The sequence below is a fragment of the Macaca thibetana genome, chromosome 14 (assembly GCF_024542745.1).
Source record: "Macaca thibetana thibetana isolate TM-01 chromosome 14, ASM2454274v1, whole genome shotgun sequence".
Taxonomy (NCBI): Eukaryota; Metazoa; Chordata; class Mammalia; order Primates; family Cercopithecidae; genus Macaca; species Macaca thibetana.
The window spans coordinates 1,463,697-1,486,766 of NC_065591.1; the positions used below are offsets into that span (position 1 = coordinate 1,463,697).

Sequence of the window (23,070 nt, forward strand, 5' to 3'; positions counted from 1 at the left end):
CTTCCCTTGCCTGTGGGGACTTACCGAGGGCCTCGCACCCACTCTCCACTAGAGGGAGGAAAAGCGTCCCCGTTTCAGGAGCCAGATTCAAAATTCATGCTGTGCTTCTCCAGCACGCACCTGTTGGCTCTTTTGAGGTTCCCCTGTTTTCGGCTCTGTTAGATGTTTCTTTGCTTTCTCCTACATGGACACTGAAACCCTGGGGGACTGTGACTCTGGGAAATTTATCCCCACCTTCTTGTACTTTGAAGTTCACCTGTTTTTTTCTTAAGACACCATCTCACTTTATATTGCCCAGGCTGGAGTTCAGTGGTGCAATCACAGCTCACTGCAGCCTCAGACTCCCGGGCTCAAGCCATCCTCCCGCCTCAGCCTCCTGAGTAGCTGAGGCTACATGTGTGAGCCACCATGACCAGCTTACCAGGGTTTGTATGAGTCTCCAGCGTGCATTTTCAGTTTTGTTACCAAGTTGCTCGGTGTCCTGTGGGCTGTGGGAATGTACAGGGCTCAAATGCAATGACCGCCGTGTTCCTGTCTGCTGCCACCTTCTGGAGTTTCCCAGTTTGGATTTTTGAGTAAACTGTCTTACGCGGCATTTCCTTTTAGCGTCGTGAAACTATCAATAGTCATGTCCCCTAGCAAGACACACCTTTGACACACTTTTATTCCCTCTCCTAAACGTGGTTGAAATAATCTAAGCTTTTATTTCTAGATTATTTCATTTCTCCTTACATTGCATCTCTTTTATCTCAGAAATTTGTCTTGGAAATTCCCACTGTGTTCTTCCCTGGCATTATCAGCAGTGGCTTAGATCTGCGGGCGTTCCGTGGGTGCTCATTTCTCACCAGCGCTCCCTGTGTGCTGTCTTCCCTCCACCCTTTCCCTCCGGGTTCGCTTGGCTGGAGATCGTCCTCAGATCACTCTTGTCCCCTCCTCCCCAGTGCGTGATTTCTAAAGCCTTGCCTGTGTCACCGATCAGAGAACAGGCTCAGCGTGGTGGCGCGTCACCACGAAACAGATGGACTTGGCTTAGGTTCCCCAAATGTGTCACTTCCCAGGAACTCCCCTTTCCTGCCGGGAGACTGAGTGCCGAGCACGCCTTGGGCCATTCTATAACTTCCCCGTTACTTTTAGTTATGGAAAGCCCATTGACTTCATAATTCTAAAAGGCTAATTTTGTGTTTGAATCAGAGGTGCCCTGTCGCTCAGGGGTGCTTCACTCCTCCCTCCCCCGACCTTGCCCTGCCTGGGGTCCTTCCGAGGCCCCAGAGGAGAGTGGGAAGCTGGAAGCCACGGGTCTTGTGCAAAGCCCTGCTTGGCTGGTCGTCGGTACTCAGGGCCTGCCTGCCCGTCTGCGCCTCTAGGGCAGGCACCGGGTTGAGCCTTCTCCTGTAAGCAGAGAGTGTGAAGATATCTGAGGCTGAGAGGAGGGAAGAAGGGAATGGCAGGTTTTTTTGTGAATGCACCAGGCCTGCAGGCAGGCGTTTCCCGGCTTGGCTGACAGATGAGAACACAGAATCAGTCACCGCACAGGAAAGGGGTTGGACAGAATTGCACCAAGCATGCAATTGATTTACAGACATGAGAGGCTTTATTGCAAGGAAATTCATTCATTATTATTATTATTTTTTTTAAACAGATGGAGACAACAGGAAGGAAGGAAGGAGGCCTTCCTGGTTACAGGTGGCCACAGGAGAATAGGCAGCGGCCCAGGACGATCCAGGGTCCCAGTGGTGGTTGAGAAGCTGGTTTTTAGTGATCACTCAGGAGCATCGACCTGGCCTTGTGGGGTCAGACTTTGCATCTCAGTCATCCCAGGGAGAAGAAGAAGATGGTCCACACCCAAGTGCAGGGAACACTGTGGCAGTCGGCCGGGCACCCGCTTCTAGGCAAGGACACCTCCTGCATTAAGGAAACACGTGTTTCCGGAGTGAGGAGGCCGAAGGCAGGGCCCAGAGGAGAGCCGAGCTATGGAAGGAGGTGTGTGCATGGATGATGAGCATAGGGAAGGTGCAGGTGCCTCAGGGAGGATGAGTGGGATGAGCTGATTCAGGGAAACCATAACAAATGCTTTCACCAAACAGGAGAAACCTGAAGGTCTGGGTCCAGAGCCTCAGATCTTGCACTGGCAGCACACGGGGACACAGCAGGTGGACTGGCAGCAGCAGGGTTTGCAGCAACTGGACTGGCAGCAGGATGACCCACAGCCTGAGGAGGAGCAGCAGGGCTTGCAGCAGCTGGACTGGCAGCAGGATGACCCACAGCCTGAAGAGCAAGAGCAGGGCTTGCAGCAACTGCATTGGGAGCAGCCACAAGAACCACAGCCACCCTTGGAGCCCCCACAGGAGCCACAGCTGGAGCAGGAACAGGTTGGTACACAGCAGCACATGGGCTTGCAGCAGCACATGGGCACACAGCAGCCAGAGCCACAGCCCCCACAGCCGGAGCCACAGCCCCCACAGGTGGAGCCACAGCCCCCACAGCTGGAGCCACAGCCTCCAGAGCAGCCACAGCAGCCCATAGTTCTGGTGGGTTGAGGCTGGAGTGGGTGGAGGAGCAGGTGAGAAGGAGGTGCAGGTGTGGAGCCCCCTGAGCCCGCGCCCTTTATACCCCACATAGGAGCACGCCATCGTCTCTGTCTCTTTCCGGTTGCTGTTTACACAGCTCCTGGAGGTATGTCTTGATTGTTTTACTTTGGCTATGTTGACATTTTCTGGATCCAAGTATGAGCTCTTCCTCCTGAGATTATTTCCTTGTGGAATTCATACTGGAAGGAAAAACAGCTTGAATGCTGGCTCACCTCAGGAGGAAGTGCAGCCTCCTCAAGGTCTTCGGCTCTGTCCCAGGTCCTGACTCTGACTCTCTCTGGGCCTTTGAGCAGATCCAATCAGCCTCCAAGCCCCAGCTTCCTCTCCTGCAGAGGGGAGCTAGCAGCACCAGCCTCTGGGGGTTGCATGAGAATCACCTGAGATTATTCATGTATTGCGTCTTTTGCAATGCCCCAACTCCCCATCTCTCACCCTCAGGCAGGGTTCCATCTTGGCAGGACTGGGTCAATGTTGCGGATTTCTGATGTTCGACGCTGTGAGACACCTTCCCCGCCCCCAGAGCAGTGCCACTCTCTACCTGATTCCTGCTGATGCCCCCAGGGATGTGGTATCTTCTTTGTGGCAACTGTGGCTGAGGATGGCAGGGTTCTCAGCACTGGGGAAGGAATGCATCCTCTGTTTACCTCCTCCCTATTCCTGGACCAGTCCCTGTGGGCAGGGCGATGGGCTCTGTGATTACAGAAGGGAAGTTCACACAGCACGGTCCTTGGGGACATGTGAGAAAAGCTTCCTGCTGCTTTGGAACTATTTGTGGACAGGTTCTTCTCTTGGAGGAAAACAAAGCTTGGAGCAGAACTTGAGGGGTGGGGGAGGACTGTGATGGGTACAAAGAGCAACCAAGGGACAGGAAGGATACTCCAGCCAGGAGGCAGGGCACTAGCGACGGTGTGGAGGCTGCAGGTGCAGGAACCCGTCAGTATGGTCCACACTCAGATGCGGCTCAAATGTGGGAAGAGTGGATGTGCAGGCTTACACCCTTCCAGTGTGCCTCAGCCGACACGGGGTGAAACCCAACCCCCTGACACTGGCCCATGCACCTCTCCAGCTGGATTTGACCACGGCCTTGGCCACCCATCGTTCCAGAATCAGTCAGCCCAAAGCTCAGTGGATCAGGAGTTCAGATCTGGCCCTGGATGGTGGAACAGGCTGCATGATGCGTGGAGTCTCAGCTGGGAAGGTACCAATGGCTAACAATGGCAGCATGGCTTGGCTGGGCTGTATTTTGGGACCTCAGTTCTGGCCGTCTGCAGGGTTCCTTGGTTTTTCTCTCAATTGTGTCAGCTGGGGCTGGCTTGTCCAAGATGCTGTGTTCACACACCTGTGGGATCGCTACAACAGGTGAGGCTGGACAGATCCCCCTCCCTCCCCCACCTCACAGCTTCTTCCCATGGCTGGCTGGGGCTTCCTCACAGCACGGTGGGCTCAGGGCAGCTGTACTTCCTACGAGGTCACCGGAGCAGAGGCTGGAAGGTACCTTATGGCCCAGCCTAGGAATCATAGAGTATTTATCTCTCCTCAAGTCACTAAGGCCAGCCCAGATTGTGGAGAGAAGAGAAAATCCACCTCTCCACGGGAGGAGAATGACTTGGCATCATCTTCAAACTGCCTCAATCATTCTTCATCCAGCCCTGGATTGGTGCCTGGGACACGCCGCACTCCTCCTTACTCACGTCCTGTATGCTGGCGGTTCCTACACGGAACAGACTCACCCAGGACCACCCTGGACTGCGTCCCTCCTGTCTGTCCAGCTCAGATCCACCTCTGACACCCCATCCCGAGATAGCCACCCCCGCCACCTCGCATTCTCTGCTTCATTATTGATTCCCACGATGCCAAACTGGCTCTGCTCTCACCCTTGTTTGTTCTTGGAGGTGTGCGTCCCACCTCAGGGGAGTGTGAGCTCCGCAGGGATAGCGGCTTTATCCCGCACGCAGCCATGCAGCTCTGTCACCAACACCTGCACACACTCCAGAATCGTCATTGAGAGAGGGAGGTGTCAACTGAAGAAGGACGAGGTCATCAGTTTGGAAGGGAGCACTTTACTTCTCACAGAGCGCTGCAGGCTGAGTGTGGCTGTTCTGACCGGCTGGGAGGCACAGCCTCTGGTAGGAAGCTGGAAACAGACACTTTGAGGGAGGGAAGACTAAGGCAGAGATCTACACTGAGTGGGGGCGGCTGAATATGCATATTCAATAAGCTGTGGGAGGGGCATGAATATTGGTGAGAGGAGAAAGCAGGCATATGCACAATTGGGCTTCACATCTCTCCATGTGCAAAAACCAGAGGAGTTAACCTGGTCTGAGGGTGGAGTTTTGGGCCCTCTGATGTCAAAAGGTGAAGCAGCGGACTCGGAAGCCCTACCTGCGCCTCTTCCCTGGAACGGCCAGGGCCTCTCCACGGGGGTCTCCTGTCAGGAAGAAGAGAGGGGCAGTGTCTGGGGTTCACTGATCTCAGCGGCGCAGTCTCCACAGGGTACGTTCCTGTTTTCCCTGAGGTGAGTGTCAGGCTCCTGAGCCCAAGCTAACACATCCAGATGGCCTGAAGCAAGTGAAGAATCACAAAAGAAGTGAAAATGGCCGTTTCTGTCTTAACTGGTGACGTTCTACCATTGTGATTTGTTCCTGCCCCACCTTCACTGATCTATTAACCTTGTGAAATTCCTTCTCCTGGCTCAGAAGCTCCCCCACTGAGCACCTGGTGACCCCCACCCCTGCCCGCAAGAGAAAAACCCCCTTTGATTGTAATATTCCACTATCCACCAAAATCCTCTAAAACTGCCCCACCCATCTCCCTTCGCTGACTCTCTTTTCGGACTCAGCCCGCCTGCACCCAGGTGGTTAAAAAGCGTCATTGCTCACACAAAGCCTGTTTGGTGGTCTCTTCACACGGACACGGATGTGCGTGACAGTGAGGGACCTGGGTCGTGGCTTGCCAGGAAGCAGGAGGAGGCAAGTCAGCCTCACCTCATAGCCAGGACCTCAGCTTGCAAGGTTTCCCTGTAAACCAAACATAAAATGCTAAGGCCCCTCCCCGACCATCTGAATGGACTTCCTTCTCAGCCAGGGTTGTTTTAAAATTTAACCCGAGAAACTATGATGGGCAGTGGGGGTCAGCCATGCCTCATTCTGCCTCTCCGGCATTAACATCCCCACAGACTTTAAGTCTGATAAGAAACGTTTCGGCCGGGCACGGTGGCTCAAGCCTGTAATCCCAGCACTTTGGGAGGCCGAGATGGGTGGATCACGAGGTCAGGAGATCGAGACCATCCTGGCGAACACTGTGAAACCCCGTCTGTACTAAAAAAATACAAAAAACTAGCCGGGGCGAGGTGGCGGGCGCCTGTAGTCCCAGCTACTCAGGAGGCTGAAGCAGGAGAATGGCGTGAGCCCGGGAGGCGGAGCTTGCAGTGAGCTGAGATCCGGCCACTGCACTCCAGCCTGGGCGGCAGAGCGAGACTCCATCTCAAAAAAAAAAAAAAAGAGAAACGAACGTTTTCACCACCTCTTCTCTCTGAAGCCTGCTACCTAAAGGTTTCCTCTGCACATGACAACCTGGGTCTCCACGATCCTTTATCCTAACCCAGACATTCCTTTCTGAGGATCCCAGGTCTTTAGACAAACTCAACCAGTTGTCAACTGAAACATTTTTACATCTACCTGTAGCCTGGAAGATCCCCGCCCTTCAAGTTGTCCCACCTTTCTGGACCACACCAATGTATTGTCGACGAAAAGAGTCAAGCTCTGTAAAATATTTGGAGAGATTTATTCTGGGCCAAATATGAGTGACCATGGCCCATGACACAGACCTCAGGAGGTCCTGAGAACATGGGCCCAAGGTGTTTGGGGTACAGCTTGGTTTTACACATTTTAGGGAGGCAGGAGACCTCAATCAAATACATTTAGAAACACAGTGGTTTGGGCCGTATTTGCGGAACTACTTGAAGCCGGTGGGAGGGGAGTGGGGGCTGGGGGGTGGGAGGGTTCCAGGCTACAGGTAAATTTAAACATTTTCTGGTTGACAATTGGTTGGTTGTCTAAAGACCTGGGGTAGACAGAAAGGGAGTGTTCAGGTGAACATAAAGGTTGTGGAGACCAACGTTCTTTAAAAGTCTTAACAGTGGCTGGCCTTAGAGACAACAGGGGACAAAAGTTTCTATTCAGATGTTTATGTTTAAAGGGTGCTAGACCCTTAGGTAATCTCTTTAGGACTGGGAGCGCCTGGAAGAAAAACACCTAGCTATGTTAATAGAGATTCTTTCCAGATGCAAATTTCCCCCCACAAAGGACAGCTTTGCAGGGCAAGATATGGCAAAAAAACATGTTTGGGGGAAAATATTTTGATTTTCTTCCTTGCCTAGCAATGTTATGCCAGAGTCAGGTTGGAAAGTGAGTCACAATATATAGGGCTAAACAAAACCCATCTGATGAGAGTTTATGATTTGTAGGGCATGACCAGACCCCTAGATAGGAATTTGAGCAAGATAAAAAAAAAAAAAAAAAAAACAGAGTTTAGTCCTTAGTATTTCTTAAATGTATTTGATTGAAGTCTCATGTCTCCGTAAAATGTATAAAACCAAGCTGCACCCGACCACCTTGGGCACCTGTTTTCAGGACCTCCTGAGGGCTGTGTCACAGGCCATTGGTCACTCATGTTCAGCTCAGAATCTTTTCAAATATGTTACAGAGTTTGACACTTTTTGTCGACACCCCCTTGGCCAAGAGGGGTCCGTTCAGTCAGTGGTTGGCGGAGGCGTGGTTAGGATTTCCTTCTGATTTCTCCGGGGAAGGCTCTTGCTTCTGTCCGCTGCTCACGTGCTGCATGAGTTCCTCCGGTTGGCAGCTGGTCCTGAAACCGCCTTTGCAAAGCTATGACTGAGACGGTGAGAGATCTGACTTAACTGACTCCATCTTGCTTCTAACCTCCGAGCTGTCCTTGTTCATTCCTGGGCGTTGGCTGAACTAACTTTGGGAGAGATTTAGTTTGTAGTTTATAGTTTAAACAAAGACAGTAACAACCTTTTCCCAAAGCAGACCTCCTTCTTGCCTGGGGACTAGACTAACATTAGCCACGAGGTTAGAAATTATGGTTTAGGAGTCACGTAGCCGGGGGTCATTTACAAGATTCTGACCCTCCCTGCACTTGACGGATCAGGTGGCACCACACAGATCAATCAACTGGCTCATCTGATCTTGTGGCCCCTACCCAGGAACTGACTCAGCACGAGAAGATGGCTTTGACTCCCAGTGACTTCATTGCTGACCAGTCAGCACCCCTGGCTCCTGGCTTCTCCCCACCCACCAAGTTGTCCTTAAAAACTCTGCTCCCTTGGCACATCTACACCATGGAATACTACGCAGCCATGAAAAAGGATGAGCTCATGTCCTTTGCAGGGACATGGATAAAGCTGGAAACCTTCAGTCTCAGCAAACTATCACAAGGACAGAAAACCAAACACCGTATGTTCTCATAGATGGGAGTTGAACAATGAGAACACCTGGACACAGGGTGGGGAACATCACACACTGGGAACTGAGTGGGGGTGGGGGACTAGGGGAGGGATAGCATTAGAGAAATACCTAATGTAAATGATGAGTTGATGCGTGCAGCAAACCAACATGGCACATGTGTATATATGTAACAAACTTGCACATTGCTCACATGTACCCTAGAACTTAAAGTATAAAACAAACAAACAAAAAAAACCACCAAAACCCAAAAAAGCTCTGCTCCCCAAATGCTCGGGGAGACTGATTTGAGTAATAATAAAACTCTGGTCTCGCGCACAGCCGGCTCTGCGTGAATGACTCTTTCTCTGTTGCAATTCCTCTGTCTTGATGAATCAGCTCTGTCTAGGCAGCGGGCAAGGTGAACCCTTTGGGCGGTTCCAGGCTCATGGTTTCGTTGGTTAGATTCAATTCTACGGGCTTCAAGTGCTAGAGGTCAGGAAGGGACCCTTCCCTTGAGCAGATCTGCGATCTTGCTCACAGGGCGTCTGTCCATTCTCCTGCCTTCCACAGACAGCAGCAGTCCCTGTGTCTGTCCTCCAGGCGGCCCTGGGCTCCCTGGCACTCCTCCACCTGCAGCTGCTGTGACCTGGCTGTCAGGGTGACCTGGCTGTCCTCTCTGACCCACTCCTGTGTGCAGTCTTTCTCAGGAGCCATGGGGAAACAGAGCTGGCGGGCTGGTACTGATTCAACTAGGCTGGGACACCTGGGGGTTTAAATGCTTGTGCCTGTCATGCACGTCCATGTGAAGATACCACCAACAGGCTTTGCATGAGCAAAAAGACTGTTTATTTGACCTGGGTGCAGGCGGGCTGAGTCTGAAAAGAGAGTCAGCAAAGGGTGGTGGGATTATCATTAGTTCTTATAGGTTTGGGATGGGCGTACAAAGTACATTCTCAAGGGTGGGGAGAATATTACGAAGTACCTTCTTAAGGGTGTGGAGGGGAGAATATTACAAAGTACCTTCTTAAGGATGGGGGAGAGTATATCGTATCAGTTAGGTGGGGCAGGAACAAATCACAATAGTGGAATGTCATCAGTTAAGGCTATTTTCACTTCTTTTGTGGATCTGCAGTTGCTTCAGGCCATCTGGATGTATATGTGCAGGTCACAGGGGATATGATGGCTTAGCTTGGTCTCAGAAGCCTGACATTCCTGTCTTCTTACATTAATAAGAAAAACAAAACAAAATGGTGAAGTGTTGGGGCGGCAAAAATTTTTGGAGGTGGTATGGAGAGATAATGGGCGATGTTTCTCAGGGCTGCTTTGAGTGGGATTAGGGGCGGTGTGGGAACTTACAGTGGGAGAGATTTAACTGAAGAAAGATTTTGGGGTAAGGGGTGATACTGTGGGTTGTTAGAAGGAGCATTTGTTGTATAGAATGATTGGTGACGGCCTGGATGTGGTTTTGTTTGAATTGAGAAACTAAATGGAAGACACAAGGTCTGAATAGAAGAAGAAGAAAAATGGGTATAAAAGGATAAGAATTGGGAGTACCCAGGACATCCAATCATACAGTGTCCAAGGGGGTTCCATGTAATTATTTGCTTGGTTGATGAGTTTTTGGCCTCTATCCTTGAGTTTTTTTCATGTTGTCATATACCAGGCCAGATTGATTTAGGTAAAAACACTCTTCATTTAAAAATATACAGAGTCCTCCTTTTTCAGCAGTGAGTAAATCGAGGCCTCGGCAATTTTAGAGGAAAGAGAAATGCAAAGCCAGCAATTGTTTGTTAAAGAAGGATTAGAAACGGCTAGGAGAGAGTGCGTGAGATTGATAGTGTGGAGGAGATAGCTGGGGAGAGGTAGAGGGTGGCATAAGAACGGGAACGAGAATAAGAGTGAGTATAAAAGTAAAGAATAGGACTTTATCAGGGTAGAAGTGTTGGAGTGTGTCCTGTCAGCAAAGGTCATCTACCTGCTCCAAGAGGGAGTCAAGAGTGGTGGACTGGGATTAGATTTTCATGATGGAAAGGAAATGAGAGGTTTTAAGAGGCGGGCTAATGGCTTGTAACCTACATGGAAGAGGTTATGAAATGAAGACAAAATAGAATGGGTCTGTGAGGCTGGAAGGAGATTTTTTTTTTTTTTTTGTCTAAGAACAATCTGACTTGAGTGGAGAGGGACTGACAGGTGGAAACTTCTGTAGGAGAATAAATAGGAGTGACCAATGAGATGGAGAAAAAGTGGCCATGAAGGACAGAAGTTGGAACTCTAGCTGCTTCTTTAGCTACCTTATCAGCATAAGCATTACCCTGAGCAATGGGATCTGATGCCTTTTGATGGCCCTTGCAGTGAATGACACCAGCTTCCTTTGGAAGTAAAGTGGCTTTAAGAAGAGTTTTTATTAAAGAGGCATGAATGATGGCGGACTCTTGTGTGGTGAGGAAACCTCTTTCTGCCCATATAACAGCATGGAGGTACAGGATATGGAAGGCACATTTAGAGTCAGTATAAATATTGATGCATAATCCCTTGCAAGAGTGAGGGCCCGAGTTAAGGCAGTGAGTTCGGCTTGCTGAGAGGTAGTGGAGGGGGCAGAGCAGTAGCTTCAGTGATAGATGTGGAAGATACTACAGCATAGCCTGCCTTTGCTGGTGAGTGGCGATTAGGCCTGGTGGAACTGCCATCAATAAACCAAGTGTGATCAGGGTGAGGAACAGGAAAGAAGGAAACATGGGGAAATGGAGTGAATGTCAGGTAGATCGGAGAGATACAGTCATGGGGGTCAGGTGTGGTATCTGGAATAATATGGGAGGCCAGATGGAAGTGTGGGCCAGGAACAGTGGTAATTGTGGGAGACTCAACAAAGAGTGAGTATAGCTGAAGGAGCCGGGGAGCAGAAAGTGTATGTGTCAGGTGTGAGGAGGAAAATAGATTTTGGAAGTTATGGGAACTGTAGAGAGTGAGTGGAGCATAGCTTGTGACTTTGAGGCCTCGAAAAGTATTAAAGGAGTGGCAGCTGCTACATGCAGATGTGAGGGCTGGGCTAAAACAGTAAGGTCAAGTCATTTGGATAGAAAGAGTACAGAGCACGGTTTCTAATCTTGTGTAAGAATTCTGACCACACAGCCCTGTACTTTGGCTGTGTGAAATGAAAAGAGTTGGAATGGGTTAGGGAGAGCTAGTGTGGGAGCAGCTTTCAGGGCTGTTTTTTAAGGAACGGAAAGGAAAGTGGGGAAAGGATTTAGGATTTATGGGATCAGCTGGGTTTATCTAGAATAGAATAATGGGTTGTGGAGGGAGGTATTGAGGATAGGAGAGTACATGGGTTTGGCACCATGGGGTGGATAGGCAAGACAATTTGGTTGATAAGGCACAGATCCTGAACTAACCTGTAAGGCTTGTCTGGTTTTTGGACAGGTAAAGTTGTGGAATTGTAAGGAGAGTTTATAGGGTTTAGAAGGCCATGCTGTAGCAGGCGAGTGATAACAGGCTTTAATCCTTTTAAAGCGTGCTGTAGGGTGGGATATTGGCATTGAGCGGGGTAAGGGTGATTAGGTTTTAATGGGATGGTAAGGGGTACATGATCGTCTCCAAGGAGGGAGTAGAGGTGTCCTATACTTGTGGTTTAAGGTGGGGAGATACAAGGGGAGGATGTGAAGGAGGCTTTGAACTGGGGAAAAAGGCAGCAATGAGATGTGGCTGTAGCCCAGGAATAATCAGGGAAGCAGATAATTCAGTTAAAATGTCTCAACCTAATAAGGGAACTGGGCAGGTGGGGATAACTATAAAGGAGTGCATGAAAGAAATGTTGTCCAAGTTGGCACCAGAGTTGGGGAGTTTCAAGAGGTTTAGAAGTCTGGCCATCAATACCCACAACAGTTGTGGAGGCAAGGGAAACAGGCCCTTGAAAAGAAGGTAATGTGGAGTGGGTAGCCTCCGTATTGATTAAGAAGGGGACGGACTTACCCTCCACTGTAAGAGTTACCCAAAGCATCTGTGATGGTCCGGGAGGCTTCTGAGGTGTTGAGGCAGCATCAGTCTTCAGCCACGAAGCCTGAAGATCTGGGAAGGACTCAGTCAGAGAGCCTTGGGCCAGAGTTTCAGGGGCTCTGGGAGTGGCTGCCAGGCAAGGTGGACAGTCCAATTTCCAGTGGGGTTCCACACAGATGGGACATGGCTTAGAAGGAATCCCAGGCTGCGGGCATTCTTGGCCCAGTGGCCAGATTTCTGGCCCTTGAAGCAAGATTCTGGGGGACAAGGTCCTGGAGGAATAGCTGGCCACTGCGGCTTAGGCGTTTTGAAGTTCTTGTGTGCTGGAGATGTGGCTGGGGTTTCTCTCATAGTGCAGGCAAGTAATTGCAACTCTTCTCTGTTATTGTACACCTTGAAAGCGAGGTTAATTAAGTCCTGTTGTGGGGTTTGAGGGCCAGAATCTAATTTTTTGGAGCTTTTGCTAATGTCGGGAGCAGATTGGGTAATAAAATGCGTATCGAGAATAAGACGGCCTTCTGGCCCCTCTGGGTCTAGGGTGGTAAAGCTGGCTGTTGCCAGACGAGCCATGGACTGGGCTGGGTTTTTATATTTGATGAAAAAGAGCCTAAACACTAACTGATTTGGGAGAGGTCGGATAAAGGAAAAGGAGCATTAACCTTGACTGTGCAGCCACCTCTGTAAGAGGAAATTGTTGGGCAGGTGGGGGAGGGCTAGTCACGGAACGAAACCGTAAGCTGGACCAGGTGTGAGGAGGGGAGGTGATAAAACGATTATAGGGTGGGGGAGTGGAGGCTGAGGAAGAACTGGTACCTGGCTCGGCCTGGTGAAGAGCAGCCTAGGGAGGAGGGGAGAGGTCAGATGGGTCTATAGAAAAGGGGGATTCAAGGACTCAGAGCTTGGGGTGGAGACTGAAGGGACAGACAGGAGAGAAAGAAGAAAGATTTGGGACAAGTCTCATTGGGGGCAGAGATTAGGAAGGGACCGATGTGTAAAAGAAGGCCTGGACGTCAGGCACCTCAGACCATTTGCCCATTTTATGACAAGAATTATCTAGAGCTTGTAGGATGGAGAAATCGAAAGTGCCATTTTCTGGCTATTTGGAACCATTGTTGAGTTTGTATTGGGGCCAAGCGGTATTGCAGAAGAAAATGAGATGCTTAGGGTTTAGGTCAGGTGTGAGTTGAAGAGGTTTTAAGGTCTTGAGAATACAGGCTAAGGGAGAAGGAGGAGGAATGGAGGGTGAAGTGTTGCCCATAGTGAAGGAGGCAAGCCCAGAGAAAAGAGAGGGTAGAGACATGGAGAAGGGGGGTGGAGGTGAGCAGCCCTGGGCTGCAATGTGGGTGAGCAGCCAAAGCAGGCATCCCTGTAATTGACTTGCCACCAAGGGAATGTGGGTGAGTGACCAAGGCAGGCATCCTCGCAGTGATCAGACACCAGTGGAGTGTGGGTGAATAATCAGGCAGGCGTCCCTGCAGTGATTAAACACCAAGGGAAGATCGTCTTTCCGAGTCCGTGACTGGCACTGGAGTTTTGGGTCCATGGATAAAATGTGTCTCCTTTGTCTCTACTAGAGAGAAAAAAGAACTGGAATTGGAAGGACAGGGAGATTGAAGGGTAGTGAGAGAGGCTGGAGAAGAGTGAAAAGACTGCTTACCCAACTTGAAATTGGTGAGATGTTCCTTGGGCTGGTTGGTCTGAGGACCCGAGGTCATAGGTGGATATCCTCCTCATGGAGTAAGGGCGAGGACAGGGGACCGGTCTCCAAAGAAGTCTTCCTGTCCCAGGTTTGGGCACCAAATGTCATGTGCGTCCATGTGAAGAGACCACCAACAGGTTTTGTGTGAGCAATAAGGCTGTTTATTTCACCTGGGTGCAGGCAGGCTGAGTCCGAAAAAGGAGTCAGCAAGGAGTGGCCGGATTATCATTAGTTCTTACAGGTTTGGGATAGGTGTACAAAGTACATTCTCAAGGGTGGGGAGAATATTACAAAGTACCTTTTTAAGGGCAGGGGAGAATATATCGTATCAGTTAGGGTGAGGCGGGAACAAATCACAATGATGGAATGTCATCAGTTAAGGCTATTTTCACTTCTTTTGTGGATCTGCAGTTGCTTCAGGTCATCTGGATGTACATGTGCATGTCACAGGGAATATGATGGCTTAGCTTGGGCTCAGAAGCTTGACAGTGCCCATCCACATTGGGCCTGTCAACGTTTTATTCTTTTTTTTTTTTTTTGAGATGGAGTCTCACTCTATTGCCCAGGCTGGAGTGCAGTAGCGCCATCTCGGCTCACTGCAGCTTCCACTTCCTGGGTTCAAGCGATTCTCCTGCCTCAGCCTCCTGAGTAGCTGAGATTACAGGCATAAGCCACCACACCTGGCTAATTTTTGTATTTTTAGTAGAGATGGGGTTTTGCCATGTTGGCCAGCCTGGTCTTGAACTCCTGACCTCAGGTGATCCACCCACCTTGGCCTCCCAAAGTGCTGGGATTACAGGCGTGAACCACTGTGCCCGGCCTCAAAGCCTTTTAAAAAACTCAATTGTTTTCTTCCTTGATTCGTAACAGCTTCCTCCAGCAGCAGTTGCATAGAATCAAATGATGGAAATGACTCATGGACATGAGCCAAGCACACTGACCCGGAGCTTTCACTGTATGAGAAGAGATGGTCTTGATCTTCCTCCCTGGCTTGCTCCTAAAACCCTTGCAGTTTCTCTGAGGGTTATTGGTTTTTGTTTGTTTGTTTGTTAGTTATTTGTAATAAGCTCCCTTAGATCACACCTGACTTTATGCTAATGAGGTGACTTAGGGTGGGGCCCCTACATGGCCTCGGGATGGGACCAGTGGCCAGAAAGATGCAGTGAGAGGAGCCTGGGAACTCTCAGCTCCAGGATGGGGAGGGCTGCAGGTGAAAGCTCTACAAAACTGAACAGTATTGGGACAAAAGCTGAGGCAGGGCTTGCACATCTGCTAGACTTGCTGGCTCCTTGCTTCTAGCACTCCCTTTATCTCAAGGAGTCATATGTTTCTCATTCACTTGATACACTGTTTCCTTTCAACCCCCACATCCTCACCACCTGTTTGTTTGGGCACCAATAAATAGCCTGGGTTCCCAGAGCTCGGAGCCTTCGCAGCCTCCACACTCGCGGTGGCCCCCTGGTCCCACTTTCTCTCTCAAACTGTCTTTTCCTCATTCCTTTGACTCCGCTGGACTTCGTCGCCCCCATGACCTCGTGTTGGGTCTGATCACCCCAACAAACAGTGAGATCCCATGAGCTTCCGGTTGGTGCACACATCCCCCCACCAGGACGGCGATGCCCCCGGCTCCACGGGACAAAGCTCCCACACTCAGGATCGTCCTGGACCTCACCCTAGACGCCTCTTCACCTGGGGGTTCATCTGTGTCCTTGATCTCATCCTCTATAATAAACCAGTAAACATAAGCAGGTGTTTCCCTGAGTTCTGGGTGCTGTTCTAGCAGATTATCGAACCCAAGGAGGGTGGTGTTGAGTCAAGGAAAATAAAAATCTCAGGACCCCCAAACTCCTTAGGCCAAAGGGAAAGTTAAGCCCGGAGGCTGAGTGGCACCGCCCTCTCGCAAAAGCAGCCCTGTTCCTCCATAGCCTGTGTTGTGGTGTGTTTCGGTCTCCAGGCCCAGGAAACGGCAAAGGCCTCAGGCGTTCAGGACACTGCCCCCGCAAATCACTGATAAATATGCGCCGTACTGTTTGCAAAACCTCTCAAGATGTGTGTCCTGCCATCAACAAGGACGTGCCCGTTGTGACTTCAGGCCTGCAATCCAAGTCCATCTCCCAGAACAAAAGTCTTCCATTCCACACCGATCGTATAGATTATGAGTTTATCTTCCCAGGAGCAGAACAAAAACAAGATGACACCAGTCCCTCCTCCACCTACCCGGAGAGGTCTGCACAACTGGCTCTTCCTTTAGTCCCCTTTCTCCTCAAACGCCCACCTTACCTCATGTAAAATGCAGACTTACTGGGCACTAACTAAAGTCTCACAGGAATGCAACCATTGGCCTAACGCTTACCTGCCTCTTCCTACCTGCCTGCTTCCCTTTAAGGAAATGTATAAATACCAAACTTCCCAAAAACCTCTTTGGGAAAACAGCCACAGATGTGCCTGCGTCTTGCATTTCTCCCAGATGCGCCTTAAAGCAGACTTAGTAAACCCTGGTGGATAGAGAGCTTTGCCTCAGCCACTCATTTTAGGTATCAGTGTGAACCCTGATTTATAGCCCGTTGGTTAGAAGCTTGGGAGGCCTGGACTCGTGACTGGCATCTGTATTAGTCCATTTTCATGCTGCCAATAAAGACATACCCAAGACTGGGCAATTTACAAAATGAAGAGGCTTAATGAACTCACAGTTCTCCTGGGGAGGCCTCGCAATCACGGTGGAAGGTGAAAGGCACATCTCAGATGGCGGCAGATAAGAGAAGAGAACCTGTGCAGGGAAACTCTCCTTCATAAAACCATCAGATCTCGTGAGACTTATTCACTATCATGAGAACAGCACAGGAAACACCCACCCCCATGATTCAATTACCTCCCACTGGGTCCCTCCCACAACACAGGGGAATTGTGGGAGCTACAGTTCAAGATGAGATTTGGGTGGGGACACAGCCAAACCATGTCAACATCTCAAATGGGGACAGTCTTGTGGGACTCAGCCCTTTGCCTGTGAGATCTGAAATGAACCCTGTTTCAGGATGGGAATGAATTGCAGCACACCCAGCTGGTGTCAGAGAATCATTCAGTGTGGAAAGAGGCAGAAAATTGAGTGGTGTGGGGAAAACTCGCACATTAGGAATGAGAGTGGTCTGTGTGAGAGCGTAAAGAAACTACGTTTTTCTCAGATTCATACTGACAATGGAAGCGATATCACAGGTGGAAGAAAACAGAGTGTCTCTTTCTGGTCCAGGCAAGGGGTGGAGGCTGTTTTTGACTTTCACCTTCTTCTGTGGGTTCATCTCTCTCTTGCTTGTTGGCTCTGAAGGTTATTTATTTTTTCAACAGCTCAGTGACTTAAAAAACATATGTTTTAAATATAGCACTTTAAGCTTTATTTATTTATTTCTTTAGAGGCAGAATCTCATTCTGTTGCCCAGGCTGGAGAGCAGTGGTGCTATCTAGGCTCACTGCAGCCTCTGCTTCCCGGGTTCAAGCAATTCTCCTGCCTCAGCCTCCTGAAGTAGCTGGGATACAGGCACCCACCATCACGCCCAGCTCATTTTTGTATTTTTAGTGGAGATGGGGTTTCACCATGTCCTTTTAGAAGTTCCTTTTAGAAGGGTTGTGAATAGTGTTTAGTCAACCTTACTTACTAAAACAGAAACTCAGAAGCAATTTCTAAAAATTCTGTGTTGTTGAGTCTTCACTTTCTTGTCACAGTTTTGTCAGGCGCTCACAGCCTGCCATCCTGTGAGACGCTGGCTTCCCAAGCAGCCTCCAGTGCTCTGCTGTTACAGACGCCTGGGTCTGGGGGCTCCAGCCTTGCAGCCCACCTCCTCCTCCGCCGGCTCCTGCCTTCCCTCCCCACGAGTCAAACCTGTTGGACTGTGGCCTGGGCCCTAAAGCCTCCGGAACTGGGAGAAATGGTGTCTGTTGTTCAGTCCTCCAGGCTTACTTTGTGGGTTTTTTTTTCTGGCAGCCAGAGCTGACAGAGGCAGCAGGGAAGGGACAGGTGGGTGCCTGAAGCAGAGGTCTGCATAGGGAAGTGTCACAAGGAGGCAGGAAGGAGATGTCTGTAGGATGTCTTCTAGGAGATGCTGTGGGATTTGGCGACTTGTCGGGGAGAGAAGCCCAAGGGGCCTCCCAATTCTGTGTCCCAGAAGATGGGAAAGATGGTGAGGCCCCCACCCAAGTGGATGCCATGGCTGAATTATGCCCCCTGGTTCATATGTTGGAGTCCTCATCGCAGTATCTCAGAATGGGACCTTATTTACAGATAGGTCTTTACAGGGTGAGTAGTTAAAACGTGGACCTCATGGATTAGGGTGGGCCCTAATCTAATCTGTGTCCTTATACAAAGAGATGAGGATGCAGATACACACAGAGGGACGAGCACGTGAGGGTACAGGGATGGCAGCATCTGTAAGCCATGGAGAGAGGCCTCAGGAGGACCCGGCCCTGCGGCACCTCGATGGCAGATTCTGGCCTCCAGACTGTGAGACAATCCACTCCTGTTGCTGAAGCCACATGGTTTGTGGGGCAGCCCTAGCAAACTCACATAGCAGGGAACAGGGGGTTCCCAAATGCCTGGGAGGGCAACTCAGTGAAAATTGTACATTTCTCTAATCACACAGAGGCTGAAACGAAAGAATCACAACACAAACTCGTAGGAGGTACGGATCGTATTTATTTAGAAGATCCAGCCCGGGTACTTACAAGGCAAAGCCCTGGGGCAAAGAAACCAGGCCAGGTCGGAGGTAGAAGAGGAGACTGGGCACCCCTCCTCCTCAGGAGAGGATCCTGGGATCTCTAATAATTCTGAGTCCTCTAGATCAACTCCAAAAGCAATCAGAGCTCTGGCAGCTCAGGCAGGATGAAGACGAAGGGTAGAGGAGACAGGAGGTTGCAGGGACCTGGGAGAGGTGGCAGCAGGTCAGAGGATTCCAGTTTCAGCGTGTTTCCAGCAGGCTCACAGGAGGGGCCCAGGGATGTGGGATCTTGACACCCTGAGAAGGTTGAAGTGGTGAGGTCAGGAAAGGAATAGGGGATTCTGGGAGAATTGATGAGCAGGACCCAGCACGCCGGAAGCCCTCATGACCTCAGAGGCTGAGCGGCTGAGTACTGAGCCCTGAACACTAGGCTGCCTTAGTCCAGAGGAGGACAGGCTCAGAGACATGCTTCAGGAATTCAGGCCACAGCTGCAGTCATTCCTGGAGGCCCAGATCTGTAGGACCAGCTGAGGTTTGTGGGCAGAGCCTCAGATCTTGCACTGGTAGCACACGGGGACACAGCAGCTGGACTGGGAACAGCAGGGTTTGCAGCAACTGGACTGGCAGCAGGATGACCCACAGCCTGAGGAACAACAGCAGGGTTTGCAGCAGCTGTACTGGGAACAGCAGGGCTTACAACAGCTGGACTGGGAACAGCAGGGTTTGCAGCAGCTGGACTGGCAGCAGGATGACCCACAACCTGAGGAGCAGCAGCAGGGCTTGCAGCAGCTGGACTGGCAGCAGCCACAAGAACCACAGCCCCCCTTGGAGCCCCCACAGGAGCCACAGCCCCCCTTACAGCCCCCGCAAGAGCCACAGCCCCCCTTACAGCCCCCGCAAGAGCCACAGCTGCCCTTGGAGCCTCCACAGGAGCCACAGCCCCCCTTGGAGCCTCCACAGCCCCCCCCCTTGGAGCCTCCACAGGAGCCACAGCCCCCCTTGGAGCCTCCACAGGAGCCACAGCCCCCCTTACAGCCCCCGCAAGAGCCACAGCCGCCCTTGGAGCCTCCACAGGAGCCACAGCCCCCCTTGGAGCCCCCGCAGGAGCCACAGCTGGAGCAGGAACAGGCTGGCACACAGCAGCACACGGGCTTGCAGCAGTACACGGGCACACAGCAGCTGGAGCCACAGCCCCCACAGCCCCCACAGCTGGAGCCACAGCCCCCACAGCTGGAGCCACAGCCCCCACAGCTGGAGCCACAGCCTCCGGAGCAGCCACAGCAGCCCATGGTTCTGGTGGATTGAGGGTGGAGCAGGTAGAGGAGCAGGTGAGAGGCAGGTGGCAGGTGCAGGTGTGGAGCTCCCTGAGCCCCGGCTCTTTATATTCCTGCCCAGGTGTTTGTACTGATCACATGAATACTTCTGTTGTTGTTTCTGCTGTTTCACATGCACAAGTGTTATTTTTAATCTCTTCACCGTCCTATGAGCCGCCATCAGCTCAAGCCAAGCTCTACTTTCCTTGGTTTCTAAATTTGGCCTCTTCCTCATAGGCGTTTCCCTTTGTTAGAAGACATTGGGCTCTGTCTCCAGTGGGTGTCCCAGGAGCCCGGGAGGCGGTGGTGGCTTGGCTGGCAGGTGGACCATTGTCCTTGGTGCTCAGGGCTCTCCTCACTGATACAGACCCTCCACCCCCTGGCATTGGTGTTTATGTCAACGGTGGTCATTTTGTAAAATAAATAAATAAGGCAAAACTTAAAAAAATAAGCTGAAAGAAAAGGCTGCCTATAGGTTCCACCGCTTAAAAACTTCCAGTATAAATATTTTGTCAAATTTGTAAAACAAAGTTTTGAAGAGCGTGGATTTTAGTGTGGCCCTGGTTCTCCTTTGCCTTTCTTACCTCTTCCTCCTGTGGTTCAGCTCACTCCTAACGACACGGATTAGACCCACGTTCCCTTCAGACGAGCTGGGCTCACAGAGGGAACAGAGGAACACGACCCTTCCTAATGCTTTCAAGTGGTCCTCAATTAAGTCTTTGTAAAAATTCCACAAATCATTGGATATTCTTCAGATTTATTCTTCTTGAAGCCTACAAAAATTTTGATTAGGCGCCTTCTCTAATGCACTTTATTTTCTAAAAGATTAATTTTAATTTTTGTTTTGTTTTGAGAAGGAGTATCTCTCTTGTCACCAAGGCTGAAGTGCAGTGATGTGATCTCGGCTCACTGCAACCTCTGCCTCCTGGGTTCAAGCAATTTTCCTGCCTCAGCCTCCCTAGTAGCTGGGATTATAGGCACCCACACCAGGCCCAGCTAATTTTTTGTATTTTTAGTGGAGATGGAGTTTCACCATGTTGGGCAGGCTGGTCTTGAACTCCTGACCTCAGGTGAATCACTGGCCTCGGTCTTCCAAAGTGCGCGCCTGGCTTTTTATTGAGGTAAAATTTACATGCAGTGAAATTTTTTTTTTTTTTTCCTGAGTCTCACTCTGTTGCCCAGGTTGGAGTGCAGTGGTGCGATCTTGGCTCACTACAACCTCTGCCTCACGAGTTCAAGCAATTCTCCTCCCTCAGCCTCCCGAGTAGCTGGGATTACAGACACCCGCCACCACACCCGGCTAATTTTGTATTTTTAGTAGAGATGGGGTTTCACTATGTTGGCCAGGCTGGTCTCCAACTCCTGACCTCAGGTGATCCGCCCGCCTTGGCCTCCCAAAGTGTTGGGATGACAGGCCTGAGCCAGCAGGCTTGGGCTGCATTTTTTTTTTTTTTTTTTTTTTTTTTGAGACAGTGTCTCATTCTGTCACCCAGGCTGGAGGGCAGTGGTGAGATCCTGGCTCACTGCAGCCTTGGCCTCCTGGGCTCTGCGCATATATGGAGTGTACGGTTCCATGAGTTCCGCTAAACATGTACTCGTGTGCCCGTCACCCCAACCATGACCAACTGCTCCACCCCCAGAGGTTCACTTTTTTTTTTTTTTGAGACGGACTCTTGCTCTGTCGCCCAGGCTGGAGTGCGGTGGCGCAATCTCCACTCACTGCAAGCTCCGCCGCCTCCCAGGTTCATGCCATTCTCCTGCCTCAGCCTCCCTAGAAGCTGGGACTACAGGCGCCCGCCACCACGCCTGGCTAATTTTTTTGTATCTTTAGTAGAGACGGGGTTTCACCGTGTTCCCCAGGATGATCTCGATCTCCTGACCTTGTGATCTACCTGCCTCGGCCTCCCAAAGTGCTGGGATTACAGGTGTGAGCCACCGCGCCCAGCAGGAGGTTCACTTTCACGGCCTTCCCTTCCCACCCATCGCTCCAGGCACAGCTCTGCTGACCTGTTGTGCCTGTTGCAAAAATGAAATCATTAGAAATGTACTCCGGTTTCTTTCCCTCATGATGTTATTCTGTGTGTCAATGATTTGCTCTTCTTCTTCTTTTTTTTTTTTTTTTGAAACAGGGTCTTGCTCTGTCACCCAGGCTGGAGTGCAGAGTGGTGCCCTCACAGCTCACTGCAGCCTCGACCTCCTGGGCTCAGGCGATCCACCCGCCTCAGCCTCCCAAAGTGCTGGGATTACAGGCATGAATCACCACGCCTGGCCTCGTTCTTCTTTTTTAATCACCGCGTAGTGTTTCTGTAGCAGGACGAGTCGCAGACAAGAACCCATCAGACATCGAATTGTAGAAGGAAGGGCTTTACTCAGCTGGGAGCATCGGCAGACTCACATCTCCAACAACCGAGCTCCCCGAGTGAGCAATTCCTGTCCCTTTTAAGGGCTCACAGCTCTAAGGGGGTGTGTGTGAGAGGGCCGTGATCGATTGAGCAAGCAGAGGGTACGTGACTGGGGGCTGCACAAACCAGTAATTAGAACAGAACAGAACAGGACAGGGATTTTCACGGTGCTTTTCCACACAATGTCTGTAATCTACAGATAACATGACCGATCAAGTCAGGGGTCGATCTTTAACTACCAGGCTCAGGGTGTGGTGCCGGGCTGTCTGCCTGTGGATTTTAGTTTTTAATTCTTTTTTCTTTGGAGGCAGAAATTGGGCATAAGACAATATGAGGGTGGTCTCCCCCTTTATTCCATGTAACAGTATTCTCTGCTGCGTTCCCCCAGTCTCACATTCATAGATACTTGAATTGTTCGCAGTTTGGGGCTATGATGAGTGACACGTAATCATGCCTTCCAGTCCTTCCGTACTCGTGTTTTTAGTTTTAATCTTTTGGTTAAATATTGAGGACCGGCCTTGCTAGACCATAAAGTAGTGTGTGTTTAACTTTCTAAGAAACGGACAGCTGTCCAAACGCTCGTGCTGCTTTCCCCTCCCCAGTGATGCCTGAGACTGTCAGCTGCTCCAGGCCTGACAGTACCGCCCGGCGCCTTTTCAAATGTGAGGCATCACATGGGGGTACAATCGCATCACGTGTGGATTTTGACCTGCGTTTCTCTGATGACTAACGTTTGCAAGGATCCTTTCTTGCACTTACTGGCCATTTTCACATCTTTCTTGTTAAAAGGTCTTGTTAAAATTGTTTGCCAGCCGCTGGTGGCTCAAGCCTGTAATCCCAGCACTTTGGGAGGCCGAGATGGGTGGATCACGAGGTCAGGAGATCCAGACCATCCTGGCTAACA

General features: G+C 50.6%; 2 protein-coding genes across 18 annotated transcripts in view; one reads left to right on the plus strand and one right to left on the minus strand.

Annotated features, from left to right (window-relative positions):
• The window catches only part of MOB2 (MOB kinase activator 2), a 155,954-nt gene extending 136,650 nt beyond the window's left edge, over nt 1-19,304 (minus strand). Inside the window, exon 1 of the mRNA XM_050757961.1 lies at nt 19,301-19,304. The gene's annotated coding sequence lies outside the window, so the exon portion shown is untranslated. The remainder of the gene's footprint in view (nt 1-19,300) is intronic.
• The window catches only part of LOC126935852 (uncharacterized), a 104,024-nt gene that overhangs the window by 24,870 nt on the left and 56,084 nt on the right, over nt 1-23,070 (plus strand). For 7 of the 17 annotated variants that reach the window (XR_007719319.1, XR_007719320.1, XR_007719322.1 and 4 more), the window contains exons 2-4: nt 1,640-1,980; nt 2,085-2,369; nt 2,620-2,673. Coding sequence is in view for 9 of the 17 variants with exons in the window: in XM_050757938.1 (XP_050613895.1) it covers nt 1,832-1,980; nt 2,085-2,369; nt 2,620-2,673 (488 nt within the window). In the remaining 8 variants the exon portion in view is untranslated. Of the gene's footprint in view, nt 1-1,639; nt 1,981-2,084; nt 6,558-23,070 lie in introns of those variants that run through there. The other 10 variants (XR_007719323.1, XR_007719324.1, XR_007719326.1 and 7 more) reach the window with 5 other exon arrangements.